The sequence below is a fragment of the Tupaia chinensis genome, unplaced genomic scaffold (assembly GCF_000334495.1).
Source record: "Tupaia chinensis unplaced genomic scaffold, TupChi_1.0 Scaffold000231_1, whole genome shotgun sequence".
Classification (NCBI taxonomy): domain Eukaryota; kingdom Metazoa; phylum Chordata; class Mammalia; order Scandentia; family Tupaiidae; genus Tupaia; species Tupaia belangeri.
This window is the reverse complement of record NW_006159706.1, coordinates 687,153-713,952: the sequence shown is the minus strand read 5'-3', so window position 1 is coordinate 713,952 and position 26,800 is coordinate 687,153. Positions and strand designations below refer to the sequence as shown.

General features: G+C 45.5%; 1 protein-coding gene across 1 annotated transcript in view; it reads left to right on the top strand.

Moving 5' to 3' along the window:
- ITGAM (integrin subunit alpha M) overlaps positions 1-26,444 on the top strand; it is a 45,284-nt gene extending 18,840 nt beyond the window's left edge. Inside the window, exons 12-30 of the mRNA XM_006148109.2 lie at positions 417-559; positions 8,751-8,891; positions 8,987-9,196; positions 16,467-16,597; positions 16,736-16,899; positions 19,076-19,230; positions 19,328-19,459; positions 19,615-19,688; positions 19,919-20,060; positions 20,157-20,279; positions 21,723-21,802; positions 22,607-22,690; positions 23,009-23,084; positions 23,569-23,676; positions 23,864-23,947; positions 24,096-24,209; positions 24,293-24,394; positions 24,642-24,752; positions 25,410-26,444. Of these exons, the coding sequence (XP_006148171.1) occupies positions 417-559; positions 8,751-8,891; positions 8,987-9,196; positions 16,467-16,597; positions 16,736-16,899; positions 19,076-19,230; positions 19,328-19,459; positions 19,615-19,688; positions 19,919-20,060; positions 20,157-20,279; positions 21,723-21,802; positions 22,607-22,690; positions 23,009-23,084; positions 23,569-23,676; positions 23,864-23,947; positions 24,096-24,209; positions 24,293-24,394; positions 24,642-24,752; positions 25,410-25,481 (2,246 nt within the window). The 3' untranslated portion in view covers positions 25,482-26,444. The remainder of the gene's footprint in view (positions 1-416; positions 560-8,750; positions 8,892-8,986; positions 9,197-16,466; positions 16,598-16,735; positions 16,900-19,075; positions 19,231-19,327; positions 19,460-19,614; positions 19,689-19,918; positions 20,061-20,156; positions 20,280-21,722; positions 21,803-22,606; positions 22,691-23,008; positions 23,085-23,568; positions 23,677-23,863; positions 23,948-24,095; positions 24,210-24,292; positions 24,395-24,641; positions 24,753-25,409) is intronic.
- Positions 26,445-26,800: the final 356 nt, after the last annotated feature.

Genomic DNA, 26,800 nt, shown 5'->3' with positions numbered 1-26,800 from the left:
GTGATGTAACCATTGTGCCATCTGCTGGTCAAAATTTAATTTTTAAAAAAGAATTATTTATTTATTTATTTCCATTTGTTATTATTATTATTTTTTAATTTGACCAGACAGAGACAGAGAGAGAGAGAACAGGAAAGCGAGAGAGCAAGCCGCCAAGTCTGGGACTTGAACCATAGTTGGCCACGTGGGAATCCAGCACCTTTAACCACCACGCCACCTGCCAGCCCCCAGAATTTAATTTTTAAATTTAATTATGTTTACAAAGAGAAATATATGGAAGACTGAGTTACTCAGCCTACCAAGCATGGGGCTACCCCATTGCTCCTTAAAGCCACTTATGGGATGGGTCTGCATGGCAGAGAGGAAGGTAGGGTCTGTGAGGGGAAACACTTCACCTCTTAGAGCACCATTTTCAGGTTACGCTGCTGCCATCATCTTGCGAAACCGAGCGCAAAACCTGGTTCTGGGGGCACCTCGATATCAGCACACGGGCATGGTGATGATGTTCAGACAGAACGCTGGCATCTGGGAAACCAACGTGAATGTCAAGGGCAGCCAGGTGAGTTCGGATTGTGTGGAGCGTTAATATACAAGGCACCCTGGGTGCTGAGGTTTCAGAATGGGCATGCCAGATGCCATGCACGGCAGATTCTTAGAAAGGAGCCTTCGGGAGGTGGGTGCATGTGCATGCTCCAGGTCCTGACAGGATGGAGAAATGGAGAAGAAGGGATTGCGGAATGACCAGGCCCCACTGGGGGAGAGGTTTCTCTCTCTCTGTCATTCTGTTTCTGGTGAGTACACATATATCTCTGACAAAATAAAAGAAAATCAATAAAAATAAGAAAATAATTTATCTGTTAATAGCTGGCTACTTCCTTGAGGTGCTCTCCCTACCCCATACTCTCTGGTCCATTTGGACTTAACAATGATCCAGCAACTTTGAGGTCAAGCAGGGAACCTCAGGGGACCTCTAGGGCCTGTTTTAGCCAAGCCATTGCTCAGTATTTACACAGCCCAGCGGTTCAATATTTTAAATATCATCCCTGCTGCTTTTAAAAGCAGTTTGGTTGTGCATTATGAAGGAACTGGTGTGTGAGGCACAAATCTCTAGTCAAAATCTTTCTCGAAAATTCCTGAAATAGGACTGCAGCTGTGGTATCATGCCTTAGTTTGATGTGTATTCTGCTCATTTTCATCAGTGGTTCTCTTTGGCCTGCAACTGATGTACCATATGTGGATGAAACCAGTTTGCCCTGATACCTGAAATAGCTTAGTGTAATTCTTTGCTAATAGTTAAATTCCTCATGTAGTTTTTCCATACATTTTACCAACAGACATTGACTGTGGATGGTGTCGGTGTCTGGCACATGTAAGGGGGAGGGTTGGGGCAGTGTGTAGGGGAATTCTAGGAAGTCAAGTGCGAATGTGATGCTGTTTCTGTTTTGTACATGTGGTCCAGGATCACACGAGGAAGGCTGAGTGGTCACCTCCCCCACTGCACACAGGTACACACAGATGACCATCAAGGGTGATAAAAGCTCAGACTGGGATAACCCAAGTTATGAGAACACATGGGTGGGACACCCACGCAATGTGTTAAGGAAGGCTTTCTGGAGGAACTGATAGGAGAGCCAAGGCTTGGGGTGGAAGAACTAGAAAAGTGAAGAGTGGAGGGAAGAAAAGGGCCAGAGGAGGAAGACCATGAGACAAAGTTTAGAGTGTGAGTATATGGGGTTAAGAGGAGCGATCTCTTTTTGAAAAATGTCTGGATTGGTTGCCCATTTTTATATTGAATTATGCATGTTTTTGCTGGTGAGTTGTTTCAGTTCTTTGTAGATTCTGATTATTAACCCTTACCAGATGCGTAACTTGCAAATATTTTCTCCCATTCAATAGCTTGTCTCTTTACATTGTTGATTATTTCATTAGCTGTGTAGAAACTTTTTAGTTTGATGCAATCCCATTTGCCTATTTTTGCTTTTGTTGTCTGTGCTTTTGAGGGCTATGTTTACCTACATTGATGTCCCAAAACATTTCCTGTATTTTTTTTTCTTCTAGAAAGTTCATGGGTTTTGGTCGCTTGTTTAAATCTTTTTTTTTTTTTTAAATATATAATTTAACTAACTTTCTTTCTCTTTCTTTCTCTCTTTCCTTCCTTTCTTTCTTCTTTATTTAAAATTTGACCAGAGAGAGAGGGAGGGAGGGAGAGAGATAAAGAGAGAGAGAGAGAGAGAGAGAAAGAAAGTGAGAAAGTAAATCACCAGGTCCAGGACTCAAACCGTGATTGACCATGTGGGAGTCCAGTGCCTTTAACCCCCATGCCACCTGCCAGTCCCCTTATCTTTAAATCTTTAATCCATTTTGAGTCATTTTTGTATATGGTGAAAGATAGAGGTTTGTTTTTTTTCCTTCTGCACTAAACTCACGCCAGGCACGTGTGTGTGCATGCATGTACTACATATGTATTTTTTTACTCCTCTCTCTTACTGAGAATCTGCAGTGGCAATTTTATTTCCTCCTTTATGATTTATTTACACTTAATTTATTTCCCTTCTTAATTGCTTTAGCCATGATCTCTAGCACTATGTTGAATAGGAATGGAGAAAGTGGACGTGCTTGTCTTATTCCAGTTTTTCTTTTTTTTAATTTTCTAAAAATTTTTTTATTCCTCCCGTTGAATCCTCCCAGTGACATTATTTGGGACTGCAATGAGCTGGTGAGGGTCTCTTATTTACACTTAATTTATTTCCCTTCTTAATTGCTTTAGCCATGATCTCTAGCACTATGTTGAATAGGAATGGAGAAAGTGGACGTGCTTGTCTTATTCCAGTTTTTCTTTTTTTTAATTTTCTAAAAATTTTTTTATTCCTCCCGTTGAATCCTCCCAGTGACATTATTTGGGACTGCAATGAGCTGGTGAGGGTCTCAAGGGTAACAGGAGCAGATCAACCCTGAGGGTTGGCACACTGGCGTGAACAGAGTGTGAGCTGGTCTTTGGGCAGGACCAGGAGTCTTGACGTGCCCTGAATTAAGACACTCCTTCAGTCCTTTCTTGGCTTCTGGCTGGTCGGGCATCAACTGTGACATGATGGGCTTTGGGTAGGGCTGGGCTCTCCACTGTCCCAGAACTGAGCTTCATGGCTGGTCCTTGCTGGCCACTGGCAAGCTTGGATGCCACTGCACCTCCAGCGTAGTTGATTCCCTGCCCCGGGGGCCACTGTCTTGCAGCTCATGGACTCTGGGCAGCAGTTCGCGACCCAGGACTCCGGGAACTCCTCTGCGTCTGTCCCATTATTTCAGATTTAGAGAAAAAGCTTTAGATTTTTTCCCCATTCAGTATGCTAGCTGTGGCTTTGTCATGCATGACCTTATTATGTAGAGAAATGTGCCTTCTAGACTTAATTTGTTAAGAGTCTTAAAGAATGGTGCATTTTTTCGAGTGCTTTTTCTGCATCAATTGATATGAGCATATAATTTTCATTTCTTATTCTTGTGATGTATCACATTTATCGATTTGCATATACTGAGCCATTCTTGCATTCCTAGGATAAATCTTGCTTGATCAGGATGTTTAATATTTTTGATATGTTGTCAAATTCAGATTGCTAGGATTTTGTTGAGAATATTTGTGTTTATGTTTATCGAGGATCTTGATCTATAACTTTCTTTTCTTGTAGAGTCTTTATCTGGCTTTAGCATGGGGGTAGTGCTGGCCTCATAACGCCATACAGCCATTGAATGTAAATAAATAAATGAAAGAAAAAACAAAACCAGTTTGGAAGTATTCTACCTTTTTCAATTTTTTGAATGAATTTGAGAAGTATTGACATTAATTTTTCTTTAAATGTTTGGTATAATTCACCCATGAAGCCATTAGGTCCTGGACCTTTCATTGTTGAGAGATACTAGATTATCGATTCAATCTCTTTACTCATAGATCTGTTTAGATTTTTTATCTCTTTATCATTCAATCTTGGCAGTTTTTTGTTTGTTTTGTTTTTTAGGAATTTATTCATTTCTTCTAGTTTATCCCAGTTTGTTGGCACATACTAATCGATAGTAGTCTTTTGTGGTTATTATTATATATATTTTTTTGTATTTCTATGGTGTCAACTATAATGTGCTCTCTTTATTTCTGATTTTATTTACTTGATTCTTCTTTTTTTCTTAGTCTAGCTAGAGGTTTGTCCATTTTGTTTATCTTTTCTATAACATAATAGTTTCTTGATATTTTGTTTTGTTTTCTTTTCTTTTACCTCTATCAGGCTATTTCTGCCCTGACCTTTATTGTTTCTGTCCTTCTGATGAATGAGTTTAGGTTGGTCTTTTTCTAATTTATTGAGGTGCAAAATTAGGTTATTTTATTTCTCCTTCCTTCCTTCCTTCCTTCCTTCCTTCCTTCCTTCCTTCCTTCCTTTTCTCTCTTTTCCTCCCTCCCTCCTTCCCTTTTTTCTCTCTTCCTTCCTTCCTTTCTTCTATCTTAATTCTTTCTTAGTGTAGGCATTTATCTCTATAAACTTAGAACTGCTTTTGGCCTGCCCTACAGTGTGATGGTTAAGTGCTGTGTATTGGGAGTTAGATCCTGCATGGCTGACTACAGTGCAAGTTCCAGCCCCAGTGGTTTAAAAAACATGCCAGCTATGTGTGCGTACATGTGTATGCCCAAATTCTGACAGGAGCAGGTGGTATGGACATTAAGACAGCTAGATCTCATGTGATCAGCTCCACCATTTGAGTCCTGAACCCAGTACCTTGAAAATCAAGCTGGGCACATGTGCATGCCTCATCAAAATCCTGAGAGGAGAATGGAGGAGAAGGGATTGTGGCATGGCTATCCTCCCTGGGGGTAGGGGGGAAGGTGATTTCTCACTTTCTCTCTCTTCATCTCTCTCTATCTCTGTATCTCTCTCTTGAGAGAGTGCATGTGCCTTATAGAAAACTGAAAAAAAAAATCCTGACAGGAAAGAGAAGTGAAAGGAGAGGGATTATGACATGACCACACTCCATTGGGAGGTGCTTTTCTCCCTCTCTCTGGTGAGTGCACATGCCCTTTTGGGGGTGGAGGAATGCATTTTTTGCATCCCAGAAGTTTTGATATGCATGCTTCCATTTTCACTTCTCAAGTTTAAAATTTTTTTATTAATTCCTTTACATTTCTCTTTTGATTTCTTCTCTTACCCATTGGATGTTCAGGATGTTCATCTTTTCTGGTATAAATATGGGTAACTGCTATTTTTTTAAATTATCATTTGCATGAAATGTCTTTTTCTTTTTCTTTCTTTCTTTTTTTTTTTGTATACATTTTTTCCTTAGGGCATGTGTGCTCACTGACGAGAAAAAGACAGACAGAGACAGTGAGAGGGAAAGTGAGAAATCACCGCCAGGGTCATGGCCACGATGCACTTCTTTCTCCTCCATTCTCCTCCTGGGATCTTGGGCATGCACGCACACTTGCCTGGGGTGAGTTTCAAGCACCAGGTCCGGGACTTGAACTGCGGTTGACCATGTGGAGCCCAGCAATGTAACTGCTATGCCATCTTCTGGCCCTGAAATATCCTTTTCTGTCCCATCGTTTTCAGCCTATTTTTAGGGAGCATATAGTTGGATCTTTTTAAAAATCCACTCAGCTATTGTATGCCTTTTGATAGAATTTAAATTGATTTACATTTAAGGTAATTATAGGCAAGGACTTACTACCGCTGTTTTGTTCATTATTCTGATTGTCTTATAGTTCTTTTTTTTCATTCTTCCTCTCTTGCTGTCTTCTTTTGTGCTTTGAAGATTTTTTTCTATGCTTTGATTCTTTCTTCTTTATCTTTTGAGTTTCTACTATAGAGTCATAACAGTCTTTTTTTTTTTTAATATAGAGAGATTTTTGCTATAGGGCATGTGCATTAGCTGTAGAGACAGAGAGATGGAAAGTGAGAAGTCACTCCCAAAGGGGAATGGCCATGCTGCAATCCCTTCTCCTCCACTCTCCTCTTGGGATTTTGGGCACTCTCACACATGCACCAGGTTGAGTTTCAAGCTGCTGAGTCTGGAATTCAAACCGCAGTTGGCCACATGGGAGTCCAGCAACGTAACTGTTACGCCATGTGTAGTCCCGTAACAGTCTATTTAAACTGATTACGACTTAACTTCAACTACATACAAAGACTCTGTATTGTAACTTTCTCCTCTCCAATTTCATGTTATTGATGTCAATTTGCCAATTGATTTTCAATAAATGTGCAAATACAATTCAATAGAATATCTTTTTCAACAAATGGTACTAGAATGCTTGGTAAATCTCTACCCATATCTCACACCATATAAGAATTAATTCAAAGCAAGTAATTTCTTATAAAGTGTAACATATAGTTATACCATCAATCCCACCCAAAATGATTTACTTAATGGAAATAAAAATAGATGTTCACACAAAAACTATATACAAATGTGTCTAGTGACTCCTAATAACCACCCCAAACTAGCAACAACTCAAACGTCTTTCAGGTGAGGAGCAGATAAACTAACTGTGACATGCCCATACAAGGGAATAGTACTCAGCAATAAAATGAAGTGAATTACTAATACAAGCGTCAACATAGATGACTTCTAAATGCATTATTCTAGGTGAAGGAATCCACATCCCAAAGGCTACACACTATATATTCACTTATCTAACATTCTTGGAAAGACAGAATTATAGGGACAGAAAACAGATCAGTGGTTGCCAGGGATTGGTGGTTGGGGAGAGAGGGTCATCACAGTGGGGCACAAGGCAATAGTTTGGGCATGATAAAACTATTCCATATCTCGACCATGGTGGTGGTTAGATGGCTTTATATGTTTGCTAAAACTCATAAAACTATATACTAAAAAGACTAAATTTTATTGCATGTAATAAACATGAGCTAAAAACAACCAAAATCCTACTGACTTTAGGATAAAGCTTAAATGCATTTATTGAATTATCAGAGACTCCTCCACAGAGATCCGATTGCAATAAGTCATGGCATAACGTCCCCTGCACTTTGCCTTCCTAAAACATGTCCCAGTTTCAAATTACTATATCACATCCCTACGTATCTGTTTCCTACTCTGCTCCCTCCGCCTTGCTGCCCTGAGAGCTCTGGAAGTCACTCTGACTCTATTGCCCAACCTCATGCTCAGCAAGCAGCAAATCTTTATTTGTTAAATGAACAAATGAGTGGGTGATTAAATGAAAAAAAATTATGGTTGAATTCTACATATTGACACTGAACATATTTTTAAAAATTATTTTATTGGTCAATAGGCAGTCTTTTTTTTTTTTAACTTTATAGACTCACTGGAGAGAAACAGAGAGAGAGGGAGAGGGAGAAAGCAACTCCCCCCCTCCCCCCAATGCAACTTGGTCACATGGCAATTTCTTCTCCATTTCTCCATCCTCCCAGCATTTGGGGCACGCATGTGCACACATCCAACGTGTTTTCAGGCCACTGGCCAGTCATGTGGGATCTGACTTCTTTAACCATTAGGCTACTGGAACACACCTACATTATTCCCTTTTTTTTTTTTTTTTAAAGAGATTTTTACCTTAGGCATGTGCACTTGTTTGAGGGAGAGAGAGAGACAGTGAGAAGGAAAGTGAGGAATCACCCCCCCTCCCTCCAGGGGATAACCACGCCACAACCTCTTCTCCATTCTCTTCCTGGGATCTTGAGCATGCATACACATGTGCTCAGCGTGAGTTTCAAGCCACTGGGTCCAGGACTTGAATCATAGTCGAGTATGGAGGAGTCCAGAAGCATAACTATTCCGCCAGCTGGCCCCTCTACATTATTTCTTAATTTCACAAAAAATTGTCCTAGATAGCAATAGTTATTATTATTATTTTTCCATAGGGTGTGTGTGCTGGCTGAAGAGAGACAGAGACACAGAGAAGAAAAGTGAGAAATTACCCCTTAAGGGGCATGACCACTCTGCATGACCACCTCCCTTATTCTCCTCTTGGTATTTTGGGCATGAACACACATGTGCCCAACGTGATTTTCCAGCCACTGAGTCTGAGACTCTAACCGCAGTCGTCCATGTGGGAGTCCAGGGCCTTAGCCACCACACCACCTGCTGGCCTCAGCAATAGTTTTTTTAATCCAAGCTAGTTGTTTCCTTATTAGTCAGACTGCCAACTTTAACTTTTTACCAACTCCCGTCCACCCACAAAAACTTCCAAAGGGTATCTTGTCTGTTCTAGGCTTATCTGTACTTTCCAGTCCAACGTCTTTGCTGCCTTCTCCCTGAAACACCATTTGGGACAAATCCTCACCCTCCGTCCATTGACTCTATAATGTGCACCCCTAGCTGGCAGTACATTCAAATGAGAATTTATAATGAATCATATAGAAGATCACACCCAGAGACCAGCAGATGGCATAATGGTTATGCTGCTGGACTCCCACATAGTCGACCGCGTTTCGAGTCCCAGACCCAGTAGCTTAAAACGCACGCCAGGCGCATGTGTGTGTGTGCCCAAGATTCTGAGAGGAGAATGGAGGAGAAGGGACTGCGGTGTGGCCATCCCCCTGAGGGGTGATTTCCTGCTTTCTGTCTCTGTCTCTCTGGCGAGCGATGCACCCTACAACAAAAACCTCTCAAAAAAAAAAAAAATGAGCACATCAATTCCAGAGGGCTTTTCGTAGAGGACATGGTTTTATTTACAAAGAGAAAACTCCCACACTCTGCTTTAGGTGGGAAGAGGTATGTGATCCTGACCCCATCTCTTTCAGATTGGCTCCTACTTTGGGGCTTCCCTCTGCTCTGTGGATGTGGATGAAAATGGCAGCACTGACCTGGTCCTGATTGGAGCCCCTCATTACTATGAGCAGACAAGAGGGGGCCAGGTGTCCGTGTGTCCGTTGCCGAAGGGGGTGAGTGTTTGCAGGGGTCTGGGCTGGGTGGGGTGTGGGTGTGAGGTAAAGCCGTCATCTGGGCTGTGCCTGGCACTTTTTCTCCCCCCCAACAGAGAGCTCAGTGGCAGTGTGAAGCTATTCTCCGCGGGGAGCAGGGCCACCCCTGGGCCCGCTTTGGGGCAGCCCTCACTGTGCTGGGGGATGTGAACGGGGACAAGCTGACAGACGTGGCTATCGGAGCCCCAGGAGAGCAAGAAAACCAGGGTGCCGTCTACATTTTTCATGGAACCTCAGGATTTAGAATCAGTTCCTCCCACAGCCAGGTGAGTCCACGTCACTGTCCTTGTCATGACAATAGCCCCTTTGCTGATCAGTCTCCCTCTAAGAGAATGTTTTAATAGCTGCCAGTTTTCCCAGGACTCCTTTCAGAACCTTCAAAAATAGTAGCATGGAACAGCAGTGGCATGGTGGTAAAGTGGCTGGATCCTACGTGGCTGACTCCATGGTTCAAGTCCCAGACCTGCTGACTTGAAAAACAAGTCAGGCACATATGTGCGCATGCCTGAAATTCCAGGAGAAGAATGGAGAAGAAGGGACTGCAATGTGGCCACCCCCTCTGGGGAGGTGGTTTCTCACTTTCCCTGGCGAGTACACGTGCCCTATAGAAAACAAAAACAAACAAAACTAATAGCACATACTTCACAGAAACCTCGAAGCCCTCGGTTCTGGATGAGTTCTTTCTACATTGGAAAGGAAGCGCATGAGGGCATTACCACCTCAGCGTTACAGATGACTAGATTAAGGCCCAGAAACTGTAAACTGCAAGCTGGAGTGTTGAGGTGTGACCCATTCTTTTCTTTTGAATCTCAGACCTGGTAGGGTGACCAAGAGTCTTGGATTTCCCAGATCTCTTCTGGGTTTAGCCTTGAAAGTTTCACGTCCTAGAAAACCTATCTAACTGGTAACAGTACAGGTGTGCATGATCGTGGCCACGTGACATAGTCAGTTACAAAGGGCCCTTTTCTCAGAGGGGCCCTGCACTTGGTTAAATGCTCTGATATTGCCATCTTGAATTCTTAGTAATTTTTGAATAAGAGATTTTTTGCATTATTCTTTTGCACTGGCCCTTGCAAATTATGCAGCTCGTGTAGATGGTTGGTCACTCTAAGTCCTGGCCCCTGTGACTAATTTCTTCCTTAAGACAGGTCCTCATTTCCTGCCATATAGAATCCACTGTTTGGAGGGACCCTCAGAATTTGGTTCCACATCACCTGTGCCCCATTCTCTCCCACCACAGCCCATGGAGGCCACCTGGTCGTCTGGCCTCTGGTCTCTGGATCTATTTCAACTTCACATTTTTCTTTATTTCTTAAGACATTTTTAGAAATTTAATTATTTATTTATTGAGAGACAGAGACCCTTTCCAGGCAGTGGTGCTCACACCACGGTCTCCTCCAGCGTCAGCTGGCCTGGATCGTGGACGTGCACACGCATTGGGCAGGAGGGAGGTCTTGGGGTGTAAACCCAGAACTGTTCCCATGGGGGTCCATTGTGTTACCACCGTGCCACCACCAGGCCCCTAAATATTTTTTATCATGGTAAGAAAACAACATGAGATCAACCCTCATAACATATATATTTTTTAATGATTAGGTGTTTTTAGAAACCTGTACTTGTAAGAGTACATTCTCTTTCCATCCTCTTTGTAAATTTTTTAAGGACATAACATTAAGATTATAGCCATAGTTAATGCTCTGACAAAAATTCATAACTGGCAAAGAAATTTGGCTATATATACCAGTTTAACCTAATAGCCTACCACCGTTAATTCCTGAGAATGTCAAATTATTTTGAAACAACGCATGTATAGACATACAAGTACAGAACATATTTATACATATAACTTAAATATAATACCAAGGAAATTAGAATGACTTAATTTGAGAATGCTTTCCATTTGTATCCAACATATAAACAATAATCCTGATTGGTTTAACATCTCCCTTTTGCATGTCTCAGGGGCCCTCTGTGAACATCCCAGAGTTACTCTGAGGTCAGAGATCCTCTGTCAGCACTAAAACTAAAGCCGGAGAAAGCTAGTCATGAACTCATTTCCCTGTTAGATATCCAATATGGAAAATGCAACACACAACACAAATACTAGTTGTTTCATTAAACCAGCCATATTAAGATAAACATGATGTTGCTTAATCAATGAAACCTAGACAAAATATATGTTGGAAATTGTGAAGACGTTCACTTATTAATCTTTTTCTTTCATTACATTTGAAGCCAGCTCTTTCACTAAAGTTATATGAACTTGAAAAGCATTTAAACTAATTTGTATGAGTGTATGAGCGTTCTTTTTATAAACCAAATTGAATGGAATTCTTTAAGGCCTTTTTTTTCCCCACACAGAGACACAGCATGTAGTATGTAACCTGACATATTACATATATGGATTCATACACATATCATGATTATAAGAACCAATTTCCCTGGAGTTACTTTGACATTAATACTCTTTAGAGTAATCCCCTTTTTAAAATTTTTTATTTATTGTAATTATTTTTATTATTTTATTTTATTGACATTGACCAGAGAAAGACAGGGAGAGAGAAGGAAAGTGAGAAAGCAAGCTGCCAGGTCCGGGCCGCAAACCACAGGAGTCCAGCTGCCTTAACCACCAGGCCATCTGCCTGCCCCCTAGAGTAACCCCCTTTCTTGAAATTTTTAATTATATACTCGAGGAAGGTGGGTTTTTAACTTTTTCTTGCCTATACCACTAGAGTCTCAAAAGCCTACACTTCCCAGAAGGCTCGGGAGATCACTGGTTGGAAGAAGTGATCCATGAGGAAACTCTGGAGGGATGGCAGCTTCTGGGGGTGGGCCTTAACCCAGAAGCTCAGAAGCTGTGCAGCCTCCTGGGGGCGCTGCTGAATAGGCCAGGCAGTGCAGGCGATAAGTTTGTTCAAGTTTTGCAGGAGGGCCTTGGCCAAGGGCTGCAATCAGAAGGACCACAGCGGTCTCTCTGGGTTCCACCCTCTCGGTATTCCAACGGTGGATACCGCGGAAACGCAGTTAAACAGACCTAACCATGCTCTGTAGGGAGAAGCCGCGGAGCCACAAACACATTCACTCGTCACAAACACTCACATTCATTCAGAGGTTATACATTGCCTCCCCACACCAGCCATACACACCGGATTACCAGAGCTGGCCACGAACCAGCCAATTACCAGATGAGCCCTAACTGCTGGTCTTGCGACCAAAGGAGAGTGTATGGGTCTTCTCTTCCATGCAAATCGAGTGGGTCTGACTAGAGCTCTACAGATCCTCGGGGGCTTACCTGATTACCAGAGTTGACCAAGGTTGATGCAACAGGTTCCAGGAGTGGTTCCTTCTCTCCAATTGGAGTCTGGTGATCCAGCAGTGCTTGGCCTCAAGGCAGGCACCCCCACTGAGATGGGGGTGTGCCTATCTCACCACACTGTAATGCCCATCCCATCCCAGGGAGAAACACCCTGGGATCGGTGGCTCAAAGGGCCAGTCTGTTTCTGTTTCCTGGCCAATGCACCAAAATGTTGCAGAAAACTAGATGCCGAGGAATGGGAAACAGCCCTCAGAGAGATGAGGAGAACTGTTTATTACGTCAGCGGGCGTGGAGGAGTTAACACTCAAAATCTCCAGCCCTCATAACATATTTTTAAGTGTACAGTTTAGTATTGTTACCTACTGGCACAATGTTGTATGGCAGATTTCTAGAACTTACTTATCCTGCATAACAGAAATTTTGTACCCATCAAGTAGCAATTTCTCATCTCCCTCCCTCTCTAGCCCTGGCATCCACCATTCTATTCTTTACTTCTATACGTTTGCCTATGTTAGATAATGCATGTAAATGGAAGAGAGTAATGTTGGTTTGACTGGCTTCTTTCACTTAAAATAATGTCTTCCAGGTTCTTCCATGTTGTCACAAATGGCAGAATATATCTCTCTTGTATAAAGCTAAATCTAAATGATTGACTATATATGCCACATTAAAATAATCCATTTTTTGGGAACCAGCAGTTAGCGTAATGGCAATGTTGCTGGACTCCCATGTAGTCGATCGCGGTTCACGTCCCGGATCCGGTGGCTTAAATCTCACACCGGGCGCATGTGCGTGCGTGCCCAAGATTCCGAGAGGAGAATGGAGGAGAAGGGATTGCGGTGTGACCATCCCCCCTGGGGGGTGATTTCTCGCTTTGTCTCTATGTCTCTCTCTCTCTGTCTGGCGAGTGCACGCGCCCTATAGTGAAAATCTCTCCAAAAAAAAAAAAATTCAATTTTTGAGTAGCCATTTAAGTTTGTTTTCACGTCTTGGATATTATGGATGATGCTACATGAAAATGGGTATGCTAATATTTATTCAAAACTCCTGATTTTTTTTTCCTGGCACGAGAAATGAGGATTTTTAAAAATTTGACCTAAAGTTGGGGCCAGCAGATGACTTAATGGTTACATTGCTGGACTCCTTCATAGTTGATCGTTGTTCGATCCTCAGACCTGGTGGCTTAAAACTCACACTAGGCGCCTCTGTATGCATGTCCAAAACCCCAAGAGGAGAAGGAATTGAGGTGTGGCCATCCCCCTGGGGGATGATTTCTTGCTTTCTGTCTCTCTGGCGAGTGCAAATGCCCTAGAGCAAAATCTCTAAAAATAAATAATAAATTGTCTTAAAGTCACTGAAGTAAAAATCATGATAAAACTGGGACCAGCAGTTGGCACAGTGGCTGTGTTGCTGGACCCCCATGTAGTTGACCACGGTTTGAGTCCTAGACCCAGTAGCTTAAACTCATGCTGGGCGCATGTGCATGCATGCCCAAGATCCCAGGAGAAGGGATTGCAGCATGACCATCCCCCCTGGGGTGTGATTTCTCGCTTTCTATTTCTCTGTCTTTCTGGCGAGTGCACGTGCCCTATAGCAAAAACCTCTCAAAAAAAAAAAAAAATCATGATAAAACATTCTGCTGACCTTTACAATTCTTCAACTCACATACACAAAAGCCAACATTATTTTTATGGAAAAAATGTTTTTGTACATGGAATGCAACAGTATAAACTCAAAATTTACAGATAAGGGTTAACTCTATTGCTCATCCCTTTAAAACGTTTATATGAATATTCAGTCAAAACCAACAAGACTATCTCCCTTGAAACATTATTTCTATGTCTTTCCGAGTAGGCCCCAGGACTGCACACTGTCTTGGTTTAATTTTGGGGGGTAAATATCCAGAAGTAGGATTGATGGATCAGATGGTAGCTATATTTTTAGTTTTTTGGAGGGACTTCCCTACTGTTTTCCAGAGGGAATCCACCATTTTGCTTTTCCACCCACAGTGTGTAAGGTTCCAATTTCTCCACATCTTTGCCAACACTTGTCTTTTTTTTTTTTTTAATTTGCCAGAGGGCACATGTGTTAGTGAGAGAGAGAGAGAGAGAGAGAGAGGGAGGAAGAGCCTTAGAGGGGAAGCAAGAAAACTCCCTAATGGGGCATGGTCACATCATTACCATTTTCTCCATTTTCTTCCATTTCTCTCCTGTCAGGAGTTCACCCTGCTTATTTTCTTCCTTCCTTCCTTCCCTTCCTTCCTTTCTTTCTTTCTTTCTTTTTGTAGAGATTTTTGCATTAGGGTGTTTGTGTTTGCCAGAGAGAAAGAGAGAGAGACAATGAGAGGGAAATTGAGAAATCATCTCCCAGGAGGAAAGACCAAGCTGCAATCCCTTCTCCTCCAATCTCCTCCCAGATCCTGGGCATGCACGTACACATGTCTGGTGTGAGTTCAAGCCACTGGGTCTAGGTCTTGAACCACAGTCAACCATGTAGGAGTCTAGTGACATAACTATACCATCTGCCAGCTGCTACCCTGTGTATTTTTCAACCTGCCAGGTCTGGAGCTCAAACTGTGTGGTTAGCCATGTAGGATACAGCTGGCTTAACCACCAGGCCACAGGCTTTGCCTTTTTTATTTTTAATGTAAAACAAATTAATATTTATTTATTTACTACAGGGTACGTGCACTCACCAGAGAGAGAGAGAGAGAGAGAGAGAGAGGAGGCACCTCCTAATGGGGCTGGTCATGCCCCAGTCCTTTTTCTCCCAGTTATCCATCCTATCAGGATATTATAACGCATGTGTATATGTTCCGCATGTTCTCGTGGCACTGGAGCCCGGACTTGAACTGCAGCTGGCCACCTGGGATCTTGGTCCCAACATGCAGCACTTAACCACTGTGCTGTGGGGTTGGCCTGACAGTGTCTTATAAAATATAAAAATGATTTTAAAAGTTTATTTACTTATTTCTTCCTTGAGTGAGAGGGGCAGAGAGAGCGAGAACCCCTAACAGGGTCTTGACACTGTGATGCACGCTCCAGCCTCAGCCAGCTAACTTAGGGTTTCAACTTTTTGTTGTTGTTGTTATGGTGGTTGTTTACAGTTCCTTGAGGTATAAAATTTGGTTGTTTATTTAAGATGATTCTTTTCTTTAAATGCAGGTGTTTATTGCTATTGCTGATTTGAGTATTGCGACTTGACCCCCAGTGTGGCCGTCTAGGGAGATGGGGCCTAATGGAGTGTTCGGGACCCGTGTGAACAGATTAAGGCAGCCTCGGTTTTCCCTACGAGTCCCCGTGAGAGTGGGTTGTTAGAAAAGAGTCTGTCGCTTTCAAGTCTCTCTCTGTCCCTATATATGTACCTGCTGTCCCTCCTGCTTCTCTCTGCCATAGCACCAAAGATTTTGAATGACTTCTAAAGATGTTTTCTTTGTGGCTACCATGGGACCCACATGAAATATCTCATAATGGTCTCTTTAAGCTGATAACAACTTCCCTTGAATTGCATGTACTCCACATCTTACCTTCCCCGAAACATACGCCTAGTGCTATTGGTTCACAATTTACGTGTATTGATATTGTGCGTCTATTAACATATTTTTAAAGTTACAGTTATTTTTAACATTTTTTGTGTGAACCCGTGGTCAGCCATGTGGCTTCCGCACTACAGTTTAGTATGCTACTTGCTACACCACCAAAGCTTGAACTTTTGTTTAAAATCACATTTCTTTTCTTTTCTTTTTTAGTTTTTGCTGTGGGGGCTCATGTACTCATTGGAGATGGAGAGAGAGAGAGAAAGTACTCCCCAGCGGGGATGGCCACACCGCAATCCCTTCTCCTCTGTTCTCCTCTGGGGATTTTGGGCACGCACGCACATGCACCTAGTGTGTTTCTCAAACTGCCAGGTCTGGGACTTGAACCATGCAGCTGGCCATGTGGGATCCGGCTGCCTTAATGACCACTCCACTGGCTGGCCCTCTGTAAAACTTTTCGAAATTCATGTTACTTCATGTAAAAGTTGATTATCATCTTGAGGATGTGGTCTAAAGATGAAAAAGTCCTTGTTAAAGTCTAAGTTGCCCAATTCCTTGATAAGCGGTGGGAGATGAGTCTCGTGTGACCACAGAGCACCTCGACCTGGGTCACCTTTGATGAACGAGCTACCTACTTCCCGATTCTTTCTTGATCCCCTTTTCTCCTTCTCTTTTCCACCCTCAGCGCATTGCAGGCTCCCAGCTAACCCTTGGGCTCCAGTACTTCGGTCAGTCATTGAGCGGGGGCCGGGACCTCACGATGGATGGACTGGCGGACCTGGCTGTGGGGGCTCAAGGGCGTATAGTACTGCTCAGGTGAGGATTCCTTTTGGAGCACAGCAGGTTTCTCCTTGAATGAGTGTGTGTGTGTGTGTGTGTGTGTGGTGTTGCTCTTTGTTTTGTTTTTGTTTTTGCTGTCTGAAGCTCCCTGATGGTCCTCTGATGACCTTACAGGTCCCAGCCAGTACTAAGAGTTGATGTGACCATGGACTTTACACCCAGACAAGTGGCAAGAAATGTGTTTGAGTGTAGTGAACAGGTGGTGAGAAACCAGGCTGCTGGGGAGGTCAGAGTCTGCCTCCGTGTCCGCAAGAGCACGCGGGATCGTCTCAGAGAAGGTGAGGCTTGGTGGGTAAGTCTCAAGAGGCTGAATGACTGGGGACGTTGCTGGGTGGCTCAGTCCAGCCTGCCTAGCCTTCTGGAAGTCCAGAACAAAGTTCTCTTTGGCTCTGACAGCCTCCTCCAAGCTTGGCGAGCTGGGTGGGGAAGGTCAGCAAACCTCACCAAAGAAGTGAGCCTGTGGGTCTCCCTTACTCTCTCCATTCTCCAGAGAACCAAGACCCCACACCTGAAAACAAACCAGGTTTTTTGCTTGTTGTTTGTGTTTGTTTATTTGTTTTTAACTGAGAGATATTCTATTTGGAGAGATTGAGCTGATGGAGTAAACTCAAATGCACAAAGCATTCAGAAATGCTTTTTACCACTGGTAACAGGACCTCCTCCTTTGTCCCTGTCCTCAAGAATGGAATTGTGCTAGGCGTAGAGGAACAGCAATGGCAGTATGGGAAAGAAACAGGAAGAGGAGACGACATGCTCTTTCCGACAGCAGTCTTGGGCTAAGGAGCCAGCACTCTGAGACTGGGGCACCTAGCATGGCTAGATATCAAGAGCAAAGTCTTAGAGCAGGGAGTTACAGAGACATTACCCCAAGAGCTACATAGAAATTCCTCTCAAGTCACTGGTTGACTCTGTGGCTGTGGCTGTCCCAGTCAGTATTACAAGAAATCCAGTAGAAAACAGCACTGAAGGACTGAGTGGAAAATTTAGCAGCTTCCCAGTGTTGGGGAGACAAAGATTTGAGAGGAGCTTTGGTAAAAACACTTGGTCTCTCCATTGAGGCATCTGGTCAGCAACCAAGAGAAACAATGGACAATAGAAAGAGACCTACAGATAATTAGAAATTAGAGTGATTGGATAAGAATTTTTAAAAACTACAATTATATCTTCAAAAGGAGAAGATGGGGAACCAGCAGTTAGTGTAATGGCTATGTCGCTGGACTCCCACATAGCCGACTGCAGTTCACGTCCCGGGCCCGGTGGCTTAAAACTCATGCCGGGCGCGTGTGCATGTATGCCCAAGATCCCGAGAGGAGAATGGAGGAGAAGAGATTGCGGTGTGACCAAACACCCCGGGGGGAGATTTCTCGCTTTCTGTCTCTATGTCTCTCTCTGTCTGTCTGACAAGCGCACACGCCCTATAGCGAAAACCTCTCCCCCCCCACAAAAAAAGGAGAAGATGGAGAAGTTGAGTGAAGTCCTGGAACTCATAAAATAGATTTAGATGAAAACTTAGCACTGAAAAATTCAATAACTGAAATTAAGAATTTAATACATAGTTTAACAGCAGACTAGAAGCAGAACAGGGATTCATGAAGTGAAAGACAAGTCAAAGTATTTAGATTAACACAGAGAGAAAAAAAAGGATGAAAGATGTAGAAAAAGTGAAGAAACATGTGAGATACGATGAAAGATCTCACAAATATGTCATTAGAATTCCAGAAGGAGAGAACTGAGCAATAGTTAAAGAAATAATGACAAGATGGGACCAGTAGATGGTGTAATGGTTACATCACTGGACTCCCATGTAGTTGACCATGGTTCAAGTCCTGGACCCAGTGGCTTAAATTATGCTCTGTGTGAGTGTGTGCATGTGCCCAAAATTCTGAGAGGAGACTGGAGGAGAAGAGATTAAGGCATGGCCATTCCCCAGGGGGGTGATTTTTCACTTTCGGTCTCCCCCTCTCTCTGTATTTCCGGTGAGTAAACACACCCTATAGCAAAAAAGAAAATAAGCTCTAAAAAAAAATAGTGATAAGAATTTCCCAAAACTAATGAAAGACATCAATATCTTTACAAAATTAAAACAGGATAAATATAAAGGAAATCATACCAAGATAAATTATAATCAAACTTCTGAAGACCAAAGACAAATAGAAAAAAAAATGAACAGGAAAATACAATTAATTTTTCTAGTATTCTAGTATGTAACAGAATAGTTACCATTAATAGAGGACTTCCTGTGTGGCAGGCATTGTGCTAAATGCTTTATAGGCACTATTTTATTTATTTTTCACCACCGGGAAATATAATCATTACTGTCACTTTAAGACATTGAGACGCAGAGAGGTCAGATAATATGTCCAAAGTCACAGAGCAGAGGAGCTGGGTCTCAGACTCCCGTCTGTCTGATGTCAAGGCCCAGGCTCTCACCACCATGCTGCCCTGACCTTTCAGGAGACATCCAGAGCACAGTCACGTACGATCTGGCTCTGGACTATGGCCGTTCTAATCCCCGTGCCATCTTTGATGAGACAAAGAACAACACCCGCAGACGAACAGAGATCTTGGGGCTGACACAGAAGTGTGAGACCCTGCAGCTACAGTTACCGGTGAGCAGGCAAGCCGCCAGATCCTTGGGTCCTCCAAGACTGTGGTGGGCTTGGGCAGCTGGGAAGGGGCGATCCCCAAATCCCTGCTCTCTCTCAGGATTGTGTTGAAGAGTCCGTGAGCCCCATTGTCCTGCGCCTCAACTTCTCCCTGGTGGGGAATTCCTTGCCTTCTTTGGGGAATCTTCGGCCGGTGCTGGCTGTGGATGCTCAGAGACACTTCACAGCTTTGGTGAGTCCCGGTGCGAGGGTCCTGCAGGGAGTGGAAGCAGCCGGAGGCCAAGCTTACTGAACCTCATTGAATGCTCTTTAGAATAATTTAATGTTGTTGTTTCATTTCACATTTCACTATTTCCTTTCCTTCTTTTGCATCCTACTCTGTTTCAGTTTCCCTTTGAGAAGAACTGTGGCAGTGACAGCATCTGCCAGGATGACCTCAGCATCACCTTCAGCTTCATGAAGTGAGCTTTTTCCTTATTGCCTTCTCCAACCTGCAGCATGGCCCGGGGCTCTGCTCTCTGGTGCCTGAGGAGGCCTGGCACGGAGCAGCCCTTTTGCGGGCGTTTGCTTGCCACATATCCCTCGTGGCTTCCCCATCTGCTGCCATCTCTCTCCAAGTACCTGTGCCTCCTTTCGGATTTGGCATAGAGAAGCCCTCAGCAGCTCATGGCTGGCCTTGTTCTCCGCACAGCTTGGATGCCCTAGTGGTGGGTGGTCCTCGAGACTTCAATGTGACGCTGACTGTGAGAAATGACGGCGAGGACTCCTACGGGACTCAGGTCACCTTCTTCCACCCGCCAGGCTTGTCCTTTCGGAGGGTGTCAGGGATCCAGGTAACCAGCTCCTTCTTTGGCTCCATCTGATGTGTGCTTTGCTCATCCGCATGGCTGCTGGTTGCCGTTACCACCTCTGCCTCCCTCACCTTCCAGAACCAGCGTTCACAGCGATCCTGGCGCCTGCCCTGCGAATCTGTCTCCTCCACTGAAGGGCTTGGAGCCTTGAAGAGCACCAGATGCAGCGTAAACCATCCCATCTTTCCAGACAACTCAGAGGTCAGAATTGTGGGCTCCTCTCCCTCTGTCCTTTGTCTTCTGGGGTGCTCTTCTCCTTTTATCAGTAGAGGTATGTTTTTGGTTTTGTTTTTTAACTTGCCAGAAGGCTTGTGCACTCACTGGAGAGAGAGGAAGTGGGAAAGCACCCCTCAGGGGCATGATCGTGCTGCAGCCTCTTCCTCTCTACTTCCCCTTCTCCTTGGACTTCTGAGTCACATACACATGTACCCGGCATGTTCCTCAAGCTGCCGGGTCCCAGATTTGAACCACGTGGTCACCCATGTGAGATCCAGCCATCTTGACCACCATGCCACTGGCTGGCCCAGCAGAGGTTCCTTCTCCCAAAAAAGCTTTATTGAGATACAGTTCACATCCCGTACAACTTATTCATTTAAACATACAACCCAGTGCCTTTTAGTCCATTCACAGAGTTGTACATCTGATATTATGATCTATTTTTTAAAAGTTATTTGTTGAATGACTGTTACTGTTTTTCCAATTGCCAGAGGGTATATGCACTCACCTGGGAAGGAGAGAGACAGAAAGCACCCCCAGCAGGTGTGGCCACGCTGTCATCTCTTCCTCTCCATTTCCCCAGCCTGTCAGGATTTTGATCACTCACACATCTGCACCTGGGATGTTTTTCAGGCTGCCAGGGCTGGAACTTAAACTGCCAGCAGCCACATAGGAACAGACCCACATGCAATATTGAGACTCTGAACCACTAGGCTATGGGGTCGGCCCAACTATTAATTTTTTAAAAATTCATTTGTTTATCTATTTATTTTGTTGTGCTGCCAGGTTTGGAATTTGAGCTGTGGTTGGCCATATGGGAGTCCAGGGCCTCAACCAACACACCATCATAGTCCCCCTACTATTAATTTTTATTCGTTTATTTCTTTAGAGTAAGAGAGACAAGGAGAGAGATAGAGAGCACCCCCAACAGGGTCTTGATGCTGTGATCTGTCCCCAGCCTTTGGCCAGTCCTTGACCACAGGCATGTGTGTATCTGGTATACTTAGGGAGGTCTCTGGACTTGAACCAAGAACCTTCTCGAGTAGGATCACCTTCCAGAGTATCGTGTTTCACTTCTGAGTTCCCAACTTTAGAACATCTTCATCACCCCCAATCTTAACCATCAGCCTCCCATCTCCCCCAGCTTTAGGCAACCACTAATCCACTGTCTCTGGACGTTTGTTCCTTCTGGACCTTTCCTGTAAATGCAATCATACATGTAGTCTTTGGTGACTATCTTCTTTCACTTAGCATGTTTTCAAGGATCATTCATGTGGAAGCATGTATCACTACCTAATTTCTTTTTATTGCTGAACAATACTCTGTTGTATGGCTGGACCACATTTTATTTAGCCATTCAACGGATGGACATTTGAGTTGTCTCTTCTCTCCTGTTCTGACCACTGTCTGTCCTTTCTCCAACTCTAGGTCACTGCTAATGTCACATTTGATGTGGACCCTACTGCTTCTCTTGGAAACAAACTGCTCCTCAAGGCCAACGTGACCAGGTGCACAGCGCTGACCTTCCGCAAGCATCCTCCTCTTTAAGGCCTCAACTCCTTGCCCAGGATTGGCCTTTGTCCTCTCCCCACTGATTCTCCCTTCACTTCATGTGTTCATTCAACAAACGCTGAGCACCCTCCAGGGGCCAGGCATTGTGTTGAGTGCCAGTGGGACAGTGGTGGGTGAGACCCTCACAGATATTACACCTTACTGGCAAAGACAGACAGGAAAACTGGTGATTGCAATGCAGCGTGACAAACACGATTAGATGGCAATGTCCAGTGTTGGGAGCTTGGTGTTCAGAGATGATTCCCAAAGAAAATGTGCGTGGGCCATGAGCTAGCCTAGCAAAGACATGAACGAGGGTAGGCACGATGACAGAGAGAAGGAAGCACGTGGCAGGCCAAGCCTGAGGCTGGAAGATCAGCATTGTTGGAGAATGGTTCACACACATAATGCGGCCTCGAGGAGTCAGTGTGATTAAATATGGGCTGTGTCCCCAAAGGACCGAGGGTGGTGTTAGAGAATTTGCAGTTTAACCTACGGGGATGGCATAATTGTATCTGCATGTTAGCAAGATCATTCCTCAGGCGGGTTGGGGATGAGGGTGGGGTGGCTTTGAATTCTGGGGCCAGTAAGAGGAAGAGGATGGACCTGGCTAGCTGGCAGTGGGGCTTAGAGAACAGTGTTGTTGACGGTGAGGAGACAGCAGGACTTGGTGATTCACTGGGGGCAGAGCCAAGGGAGAGGGAGGAAAGGGCTAGTTCTCAGTTCTCAAGAGCTGGCTGGAGCTCTCTCTTTCTCTTCAGTGAGAACAACATGCCCAGGACCAACAAAAGTGAATTCCAACTGGAGCTGCCCGTGAAATACGCTGTCTACATGGTGGTCACCAGGTGCCAGCCTCCGGGGTGTGAGCTGAGCCTTCACGACTGGGCTGCATTCTGTGTGTCTGTGTGTGTGAGTCTGTGCTTGTGTTTGTGTGTGCACATGTGTGCTTGTGTGTGTGTCTGAGGAGCTATGTGTGTGTGAGTGTGTGAGAGTGTGAGTGTGTGAGTGGCCCAAACCAGCACATCACTCCCTGCACCCCATCCCCACCTCCTTAGGGTGCCATTACCCATGTTCCTGTTCACTCCTGACCCGCTTAGCCCCAGACCCCTTCCAGGACCCACCTCATGTTCTATCGCCTCCTTCCCCCTTTTTTCTCCCTTCAGCCAAGAGTTCTCTACCAAATATCTCAACTTCACTGCTTCAGAGAAGGCGAGTAAGGTTATGCAGCATCACTACCAGGTGGGGAGCTGGGGACTTCTGGGTGCTGAGGAGGAGGCTGGGGAGGGAATGATGGGAAGAGAATACAGAAACAATGATGGGAAACATGCGCGAGGTGTCTGCTGTGGTGGGCATGGTTCCAAGCTTGCTCTCACTCTGTACACACGCCGTCACACACACACTTATGTGTACACGTGTGCATACGTAATGAACTCCTTTTGCCTTCATAATGATGCTGTGAAGCATTATTGTTATCCTCAGTTTACAGATGGAGACGCTGGGCTCAGAGGGGTTAATGAACATGGTATTCAAAAATGGAAGGGTCAGGACTTAACAGCAGCCTGTCTGGTCCCCGAGTATGTGTTTACACTCCACTGCCCTCCAGAAAGGGGCTGGACCTTGGGCCTGTGAGGTGTCCTGGGTTGTAGGCAGTGGGGAGGGTGATTCTTGGAGCTGGTGGTGGCAGAAAGGCCAGAGCCCTGATCCCTCCTCCCACCCTGGCTAGTTCAACAACCTGGGGCAGAGGAGCCTCCCCATCAGCGTGGTCTTCTGGGTTCCAATCCGGCTGAGACAGGAGACCATATGGGATCGCCCCCAGATCACCTTCTTCCCGGTGAGTCCAGCCGGGTCCGAGAAGTGGTCCGAACTCCTCTCTCCGTAGCCCCAATTTTCCCTAAAATTGCTGTCTATTTCCTTGGGCCGGTTGAGACCCTCTCCTGGACCCCCACTGTCACGTTGTTGCAGATGGGCCGGAAGTTACTCGCCCCCACCCCCTTCTCACAGGGTCTCTCCTTTCTCAGGACCTCTCGCATAGGTGCCACTCTGAGGAGAGGGCCCCCCCTCACTCTGACTTCCTGGCTGAGCTTACGAAGACTCCAGTGGTGGTGAGAAGAGGCCTAACCCCAGCCTCAGGGGCACACGCGGACCCAGCACGGTCCCCTCATTGGTGCCGAATATGGTGACTGAGGGTTGAACGCACGGGGACACTTCTGCATCTTCCTTAGTCACCTCCCTCCCCGTTCCCTTCCGCAGAACTGCTCCATTGCTGTGTGCCATAGAATCCAGTGTGACATCCCGCTCTTCACCATCCAGGACGAATTCAACGTCTCCCTCACAGGCAACCTCTCGTTCGACTGGTATATCCAGGTGCGTGGTCCTGAGCCTTTGCCAGGCACAGATACGGTGCTGCTGAGTCCCCAGATTCAGCTCCCACCCCACTCTCTTCACAGACTTCGCATAACCACCTCCTGGTTGTGAGCACAGCAGAGATCTTGTTCAACAACGCGATGTTTGCCGTGCTTCCAGGACAAGGGGCATTTGTGAGGGCTCAGGTATCTGTCTCGGGCTCCGAGGGAGGGAAGAGGGGAGGCTCTGGGCTTGTAGAGATCTTGTGGGGAGGGTGTGGAAGAGAGAGACAAAGGGGAGAAGAGGGAGGAGGAGGTGGGGGGTGGAAGAGTGAGGTTAGCATGTCGGGATGTAGGGAGGGGCTGGTTGTTGGGTTCAGGAAAAGCCCAGGTCCAATTTAGGGGGAACCCCAGAAATCCAGAGTCCGTCTCCTTCATCCTCTTCCTCCCCCAGACGGAGACCAAAGTGGAACCATATGAAGTGCACAACCCCCTGCCGCTCATCGTGGGCAGCTCCATCGGGGGGCTGGTGCTGCTGGCTCTCATCACGGCTGGACTGTACAAGGTAGCCTCGCTGGCCCTCTCTTCCTGCCCATTGCCCCTACCGCCCCCGCTCAGCAGTTCCTTCCGGTAGGTCGACCCCCCAGTGTGGTTATTAGTGCAGCCTTGGGAAGTGACAGAGCCTCTCTGCCTCAGTTTCTCCACCTATAAACTGAGCATATCAGTACCCATTTTGTGGAGGTGATTGGGTTAACATCAAGGAAGTGCTTAGAATGACCCCGGCACAGAATTACCCCCAAACAAGGGGCAGTTCTTCTTCTTTTTTTTCTTTTTTTTTGGGAGAGGTTTTTGCTATAGGGCGCATGCGCTCGCCAGAAAGACAGAGAGAGACAGACAGAAAGTGAGAAATCACCCCCCGGGGGGATGGTCACGCTGCAATCCCTTTGCCTCTTTTCTCCTCTCGGGATCTTGGGCACGTACGCACACGCACCCAGTTTGAGTTTAAGCTGCCGAGTCCACGGTTTGAGTTAAACCTGCCGAGTCCAGGACTCGAATTGCGGTTGACTACACGGGAGTCCAGCGACATAGCCATTACGCTAACTGCTGATCCCGAGGGGGCAGTTCTTTTTGTGTTTTACAATTTCTTGCTGTCCCTGACTGCTAGTTCCCTCCCTGCCCCACTTTTCCGCTCTGACCATACCCCTCTGTCTCTGCCCCTCAGCTTGGCTTCTTCAAACGGCAATACAAGGATATGATGAGTGAAGCTGGTCCCCAAGCGGAACCACCCCAGTAATGGCTCCTTCTCCACCCCAGAGTGCCTCTTCTGCAGCAAGCAGGACTTTGGTCAAACCAACATGCGGGTCCCCAGGCTGCTGGACAGACTTGTTCACTAGGGGAACTGGAGCTCCACTGTCTCACTGTGGAGAGTCAGGCTTGGGCTTCCATTTGTGTGTGTGTGTGTGTGTGTGTGTGCGTGCGTGAGTCTGTGTGAGCTGTGCGTGTGACTCAGACGCTCGTCTCAGGCATAGGGAGTTGTTTGGGCGTCTCGTGTGTGGGTGAAGATGCTGTCGGGCCTTCCTCCAGGAGAGATGATAGCAGCTCTCGTGGTCGAACATAAAGGGATGTGCAGCAGATCCTCTCCCTTCGTGGGCCAGCATACAGACTCCAGGAACCTGTGTCGCTGGGCCTCGGGCTCCATGGAGAAGCTATGGGTGGAGCCAGGAGCTCATCAGCCACCTGCACCCTGCTGACTCCCATTCCACACTAGAACGGACGGGCCCAATAAAGATGTCCGATGAGGAACGCCATACCTCCCTCCATCTGTTCATTTATTAATGTTACTTTTATTTTTGGAATTGATAAACCTGTCCAGAGTACAAAACTCAAAAGGCATTCCAGGGGTATGGTGAAAAGTCTCCTTCACCAGTTAGTCAAGCTCCCTCTTAGGGGAAGTCAACATGATGCCTTTTGGGGTCTCCTTCAGAAAGATGGTAGGCATGTACAAACGCACACACGCACACAAACTTCTCTCACAAACTGTTGCATACGCTATACTGTTCAGTGTCTCAGGCTTCCCCTTACTACGCTCGGACATCGCGATACAGATGCCTTCTTCGGTCTTTTATACAGCGGCAGAGGATTCCGTCGTGCGGATGTATCCTAAGGTGGTTAGCTAGTCTCCTTTTGGTGTAGGATTTCCAACCTCTTGCTATTACAAATAATGTTGAATTAATAAATTGAAGAGAGATTGTTTTTGCATGTGTGTAAGAATGATTTACAGGACATATTTCTAAAGTTTATGTCCCCAGGACAAGAACTAGAGTGAAAGAAGGGAATTTCAGAGGTGGCCCCAGGAAATGCTGTTAAGGGAGGGGAATAATCCAAGGAAGAGAAAGCGGCCCGTAGTCAGTGTGTTATCAACAGAAGCACCACTATGAGCCCGCACTGGGGCGTCCTGGGTGACAGCGTCAAACTCACACCTCAGAGTTACCCACCCAAGAGAAGGGACCGGAGTATGTGTACACTGATTCCTCCTGATTACTGGCTAAGGGCTGCTCTTGGTGGGGAGAGAAGTTCTACTTCCAGCTTGCCCTGAATGGCCAGAGAAGGAGA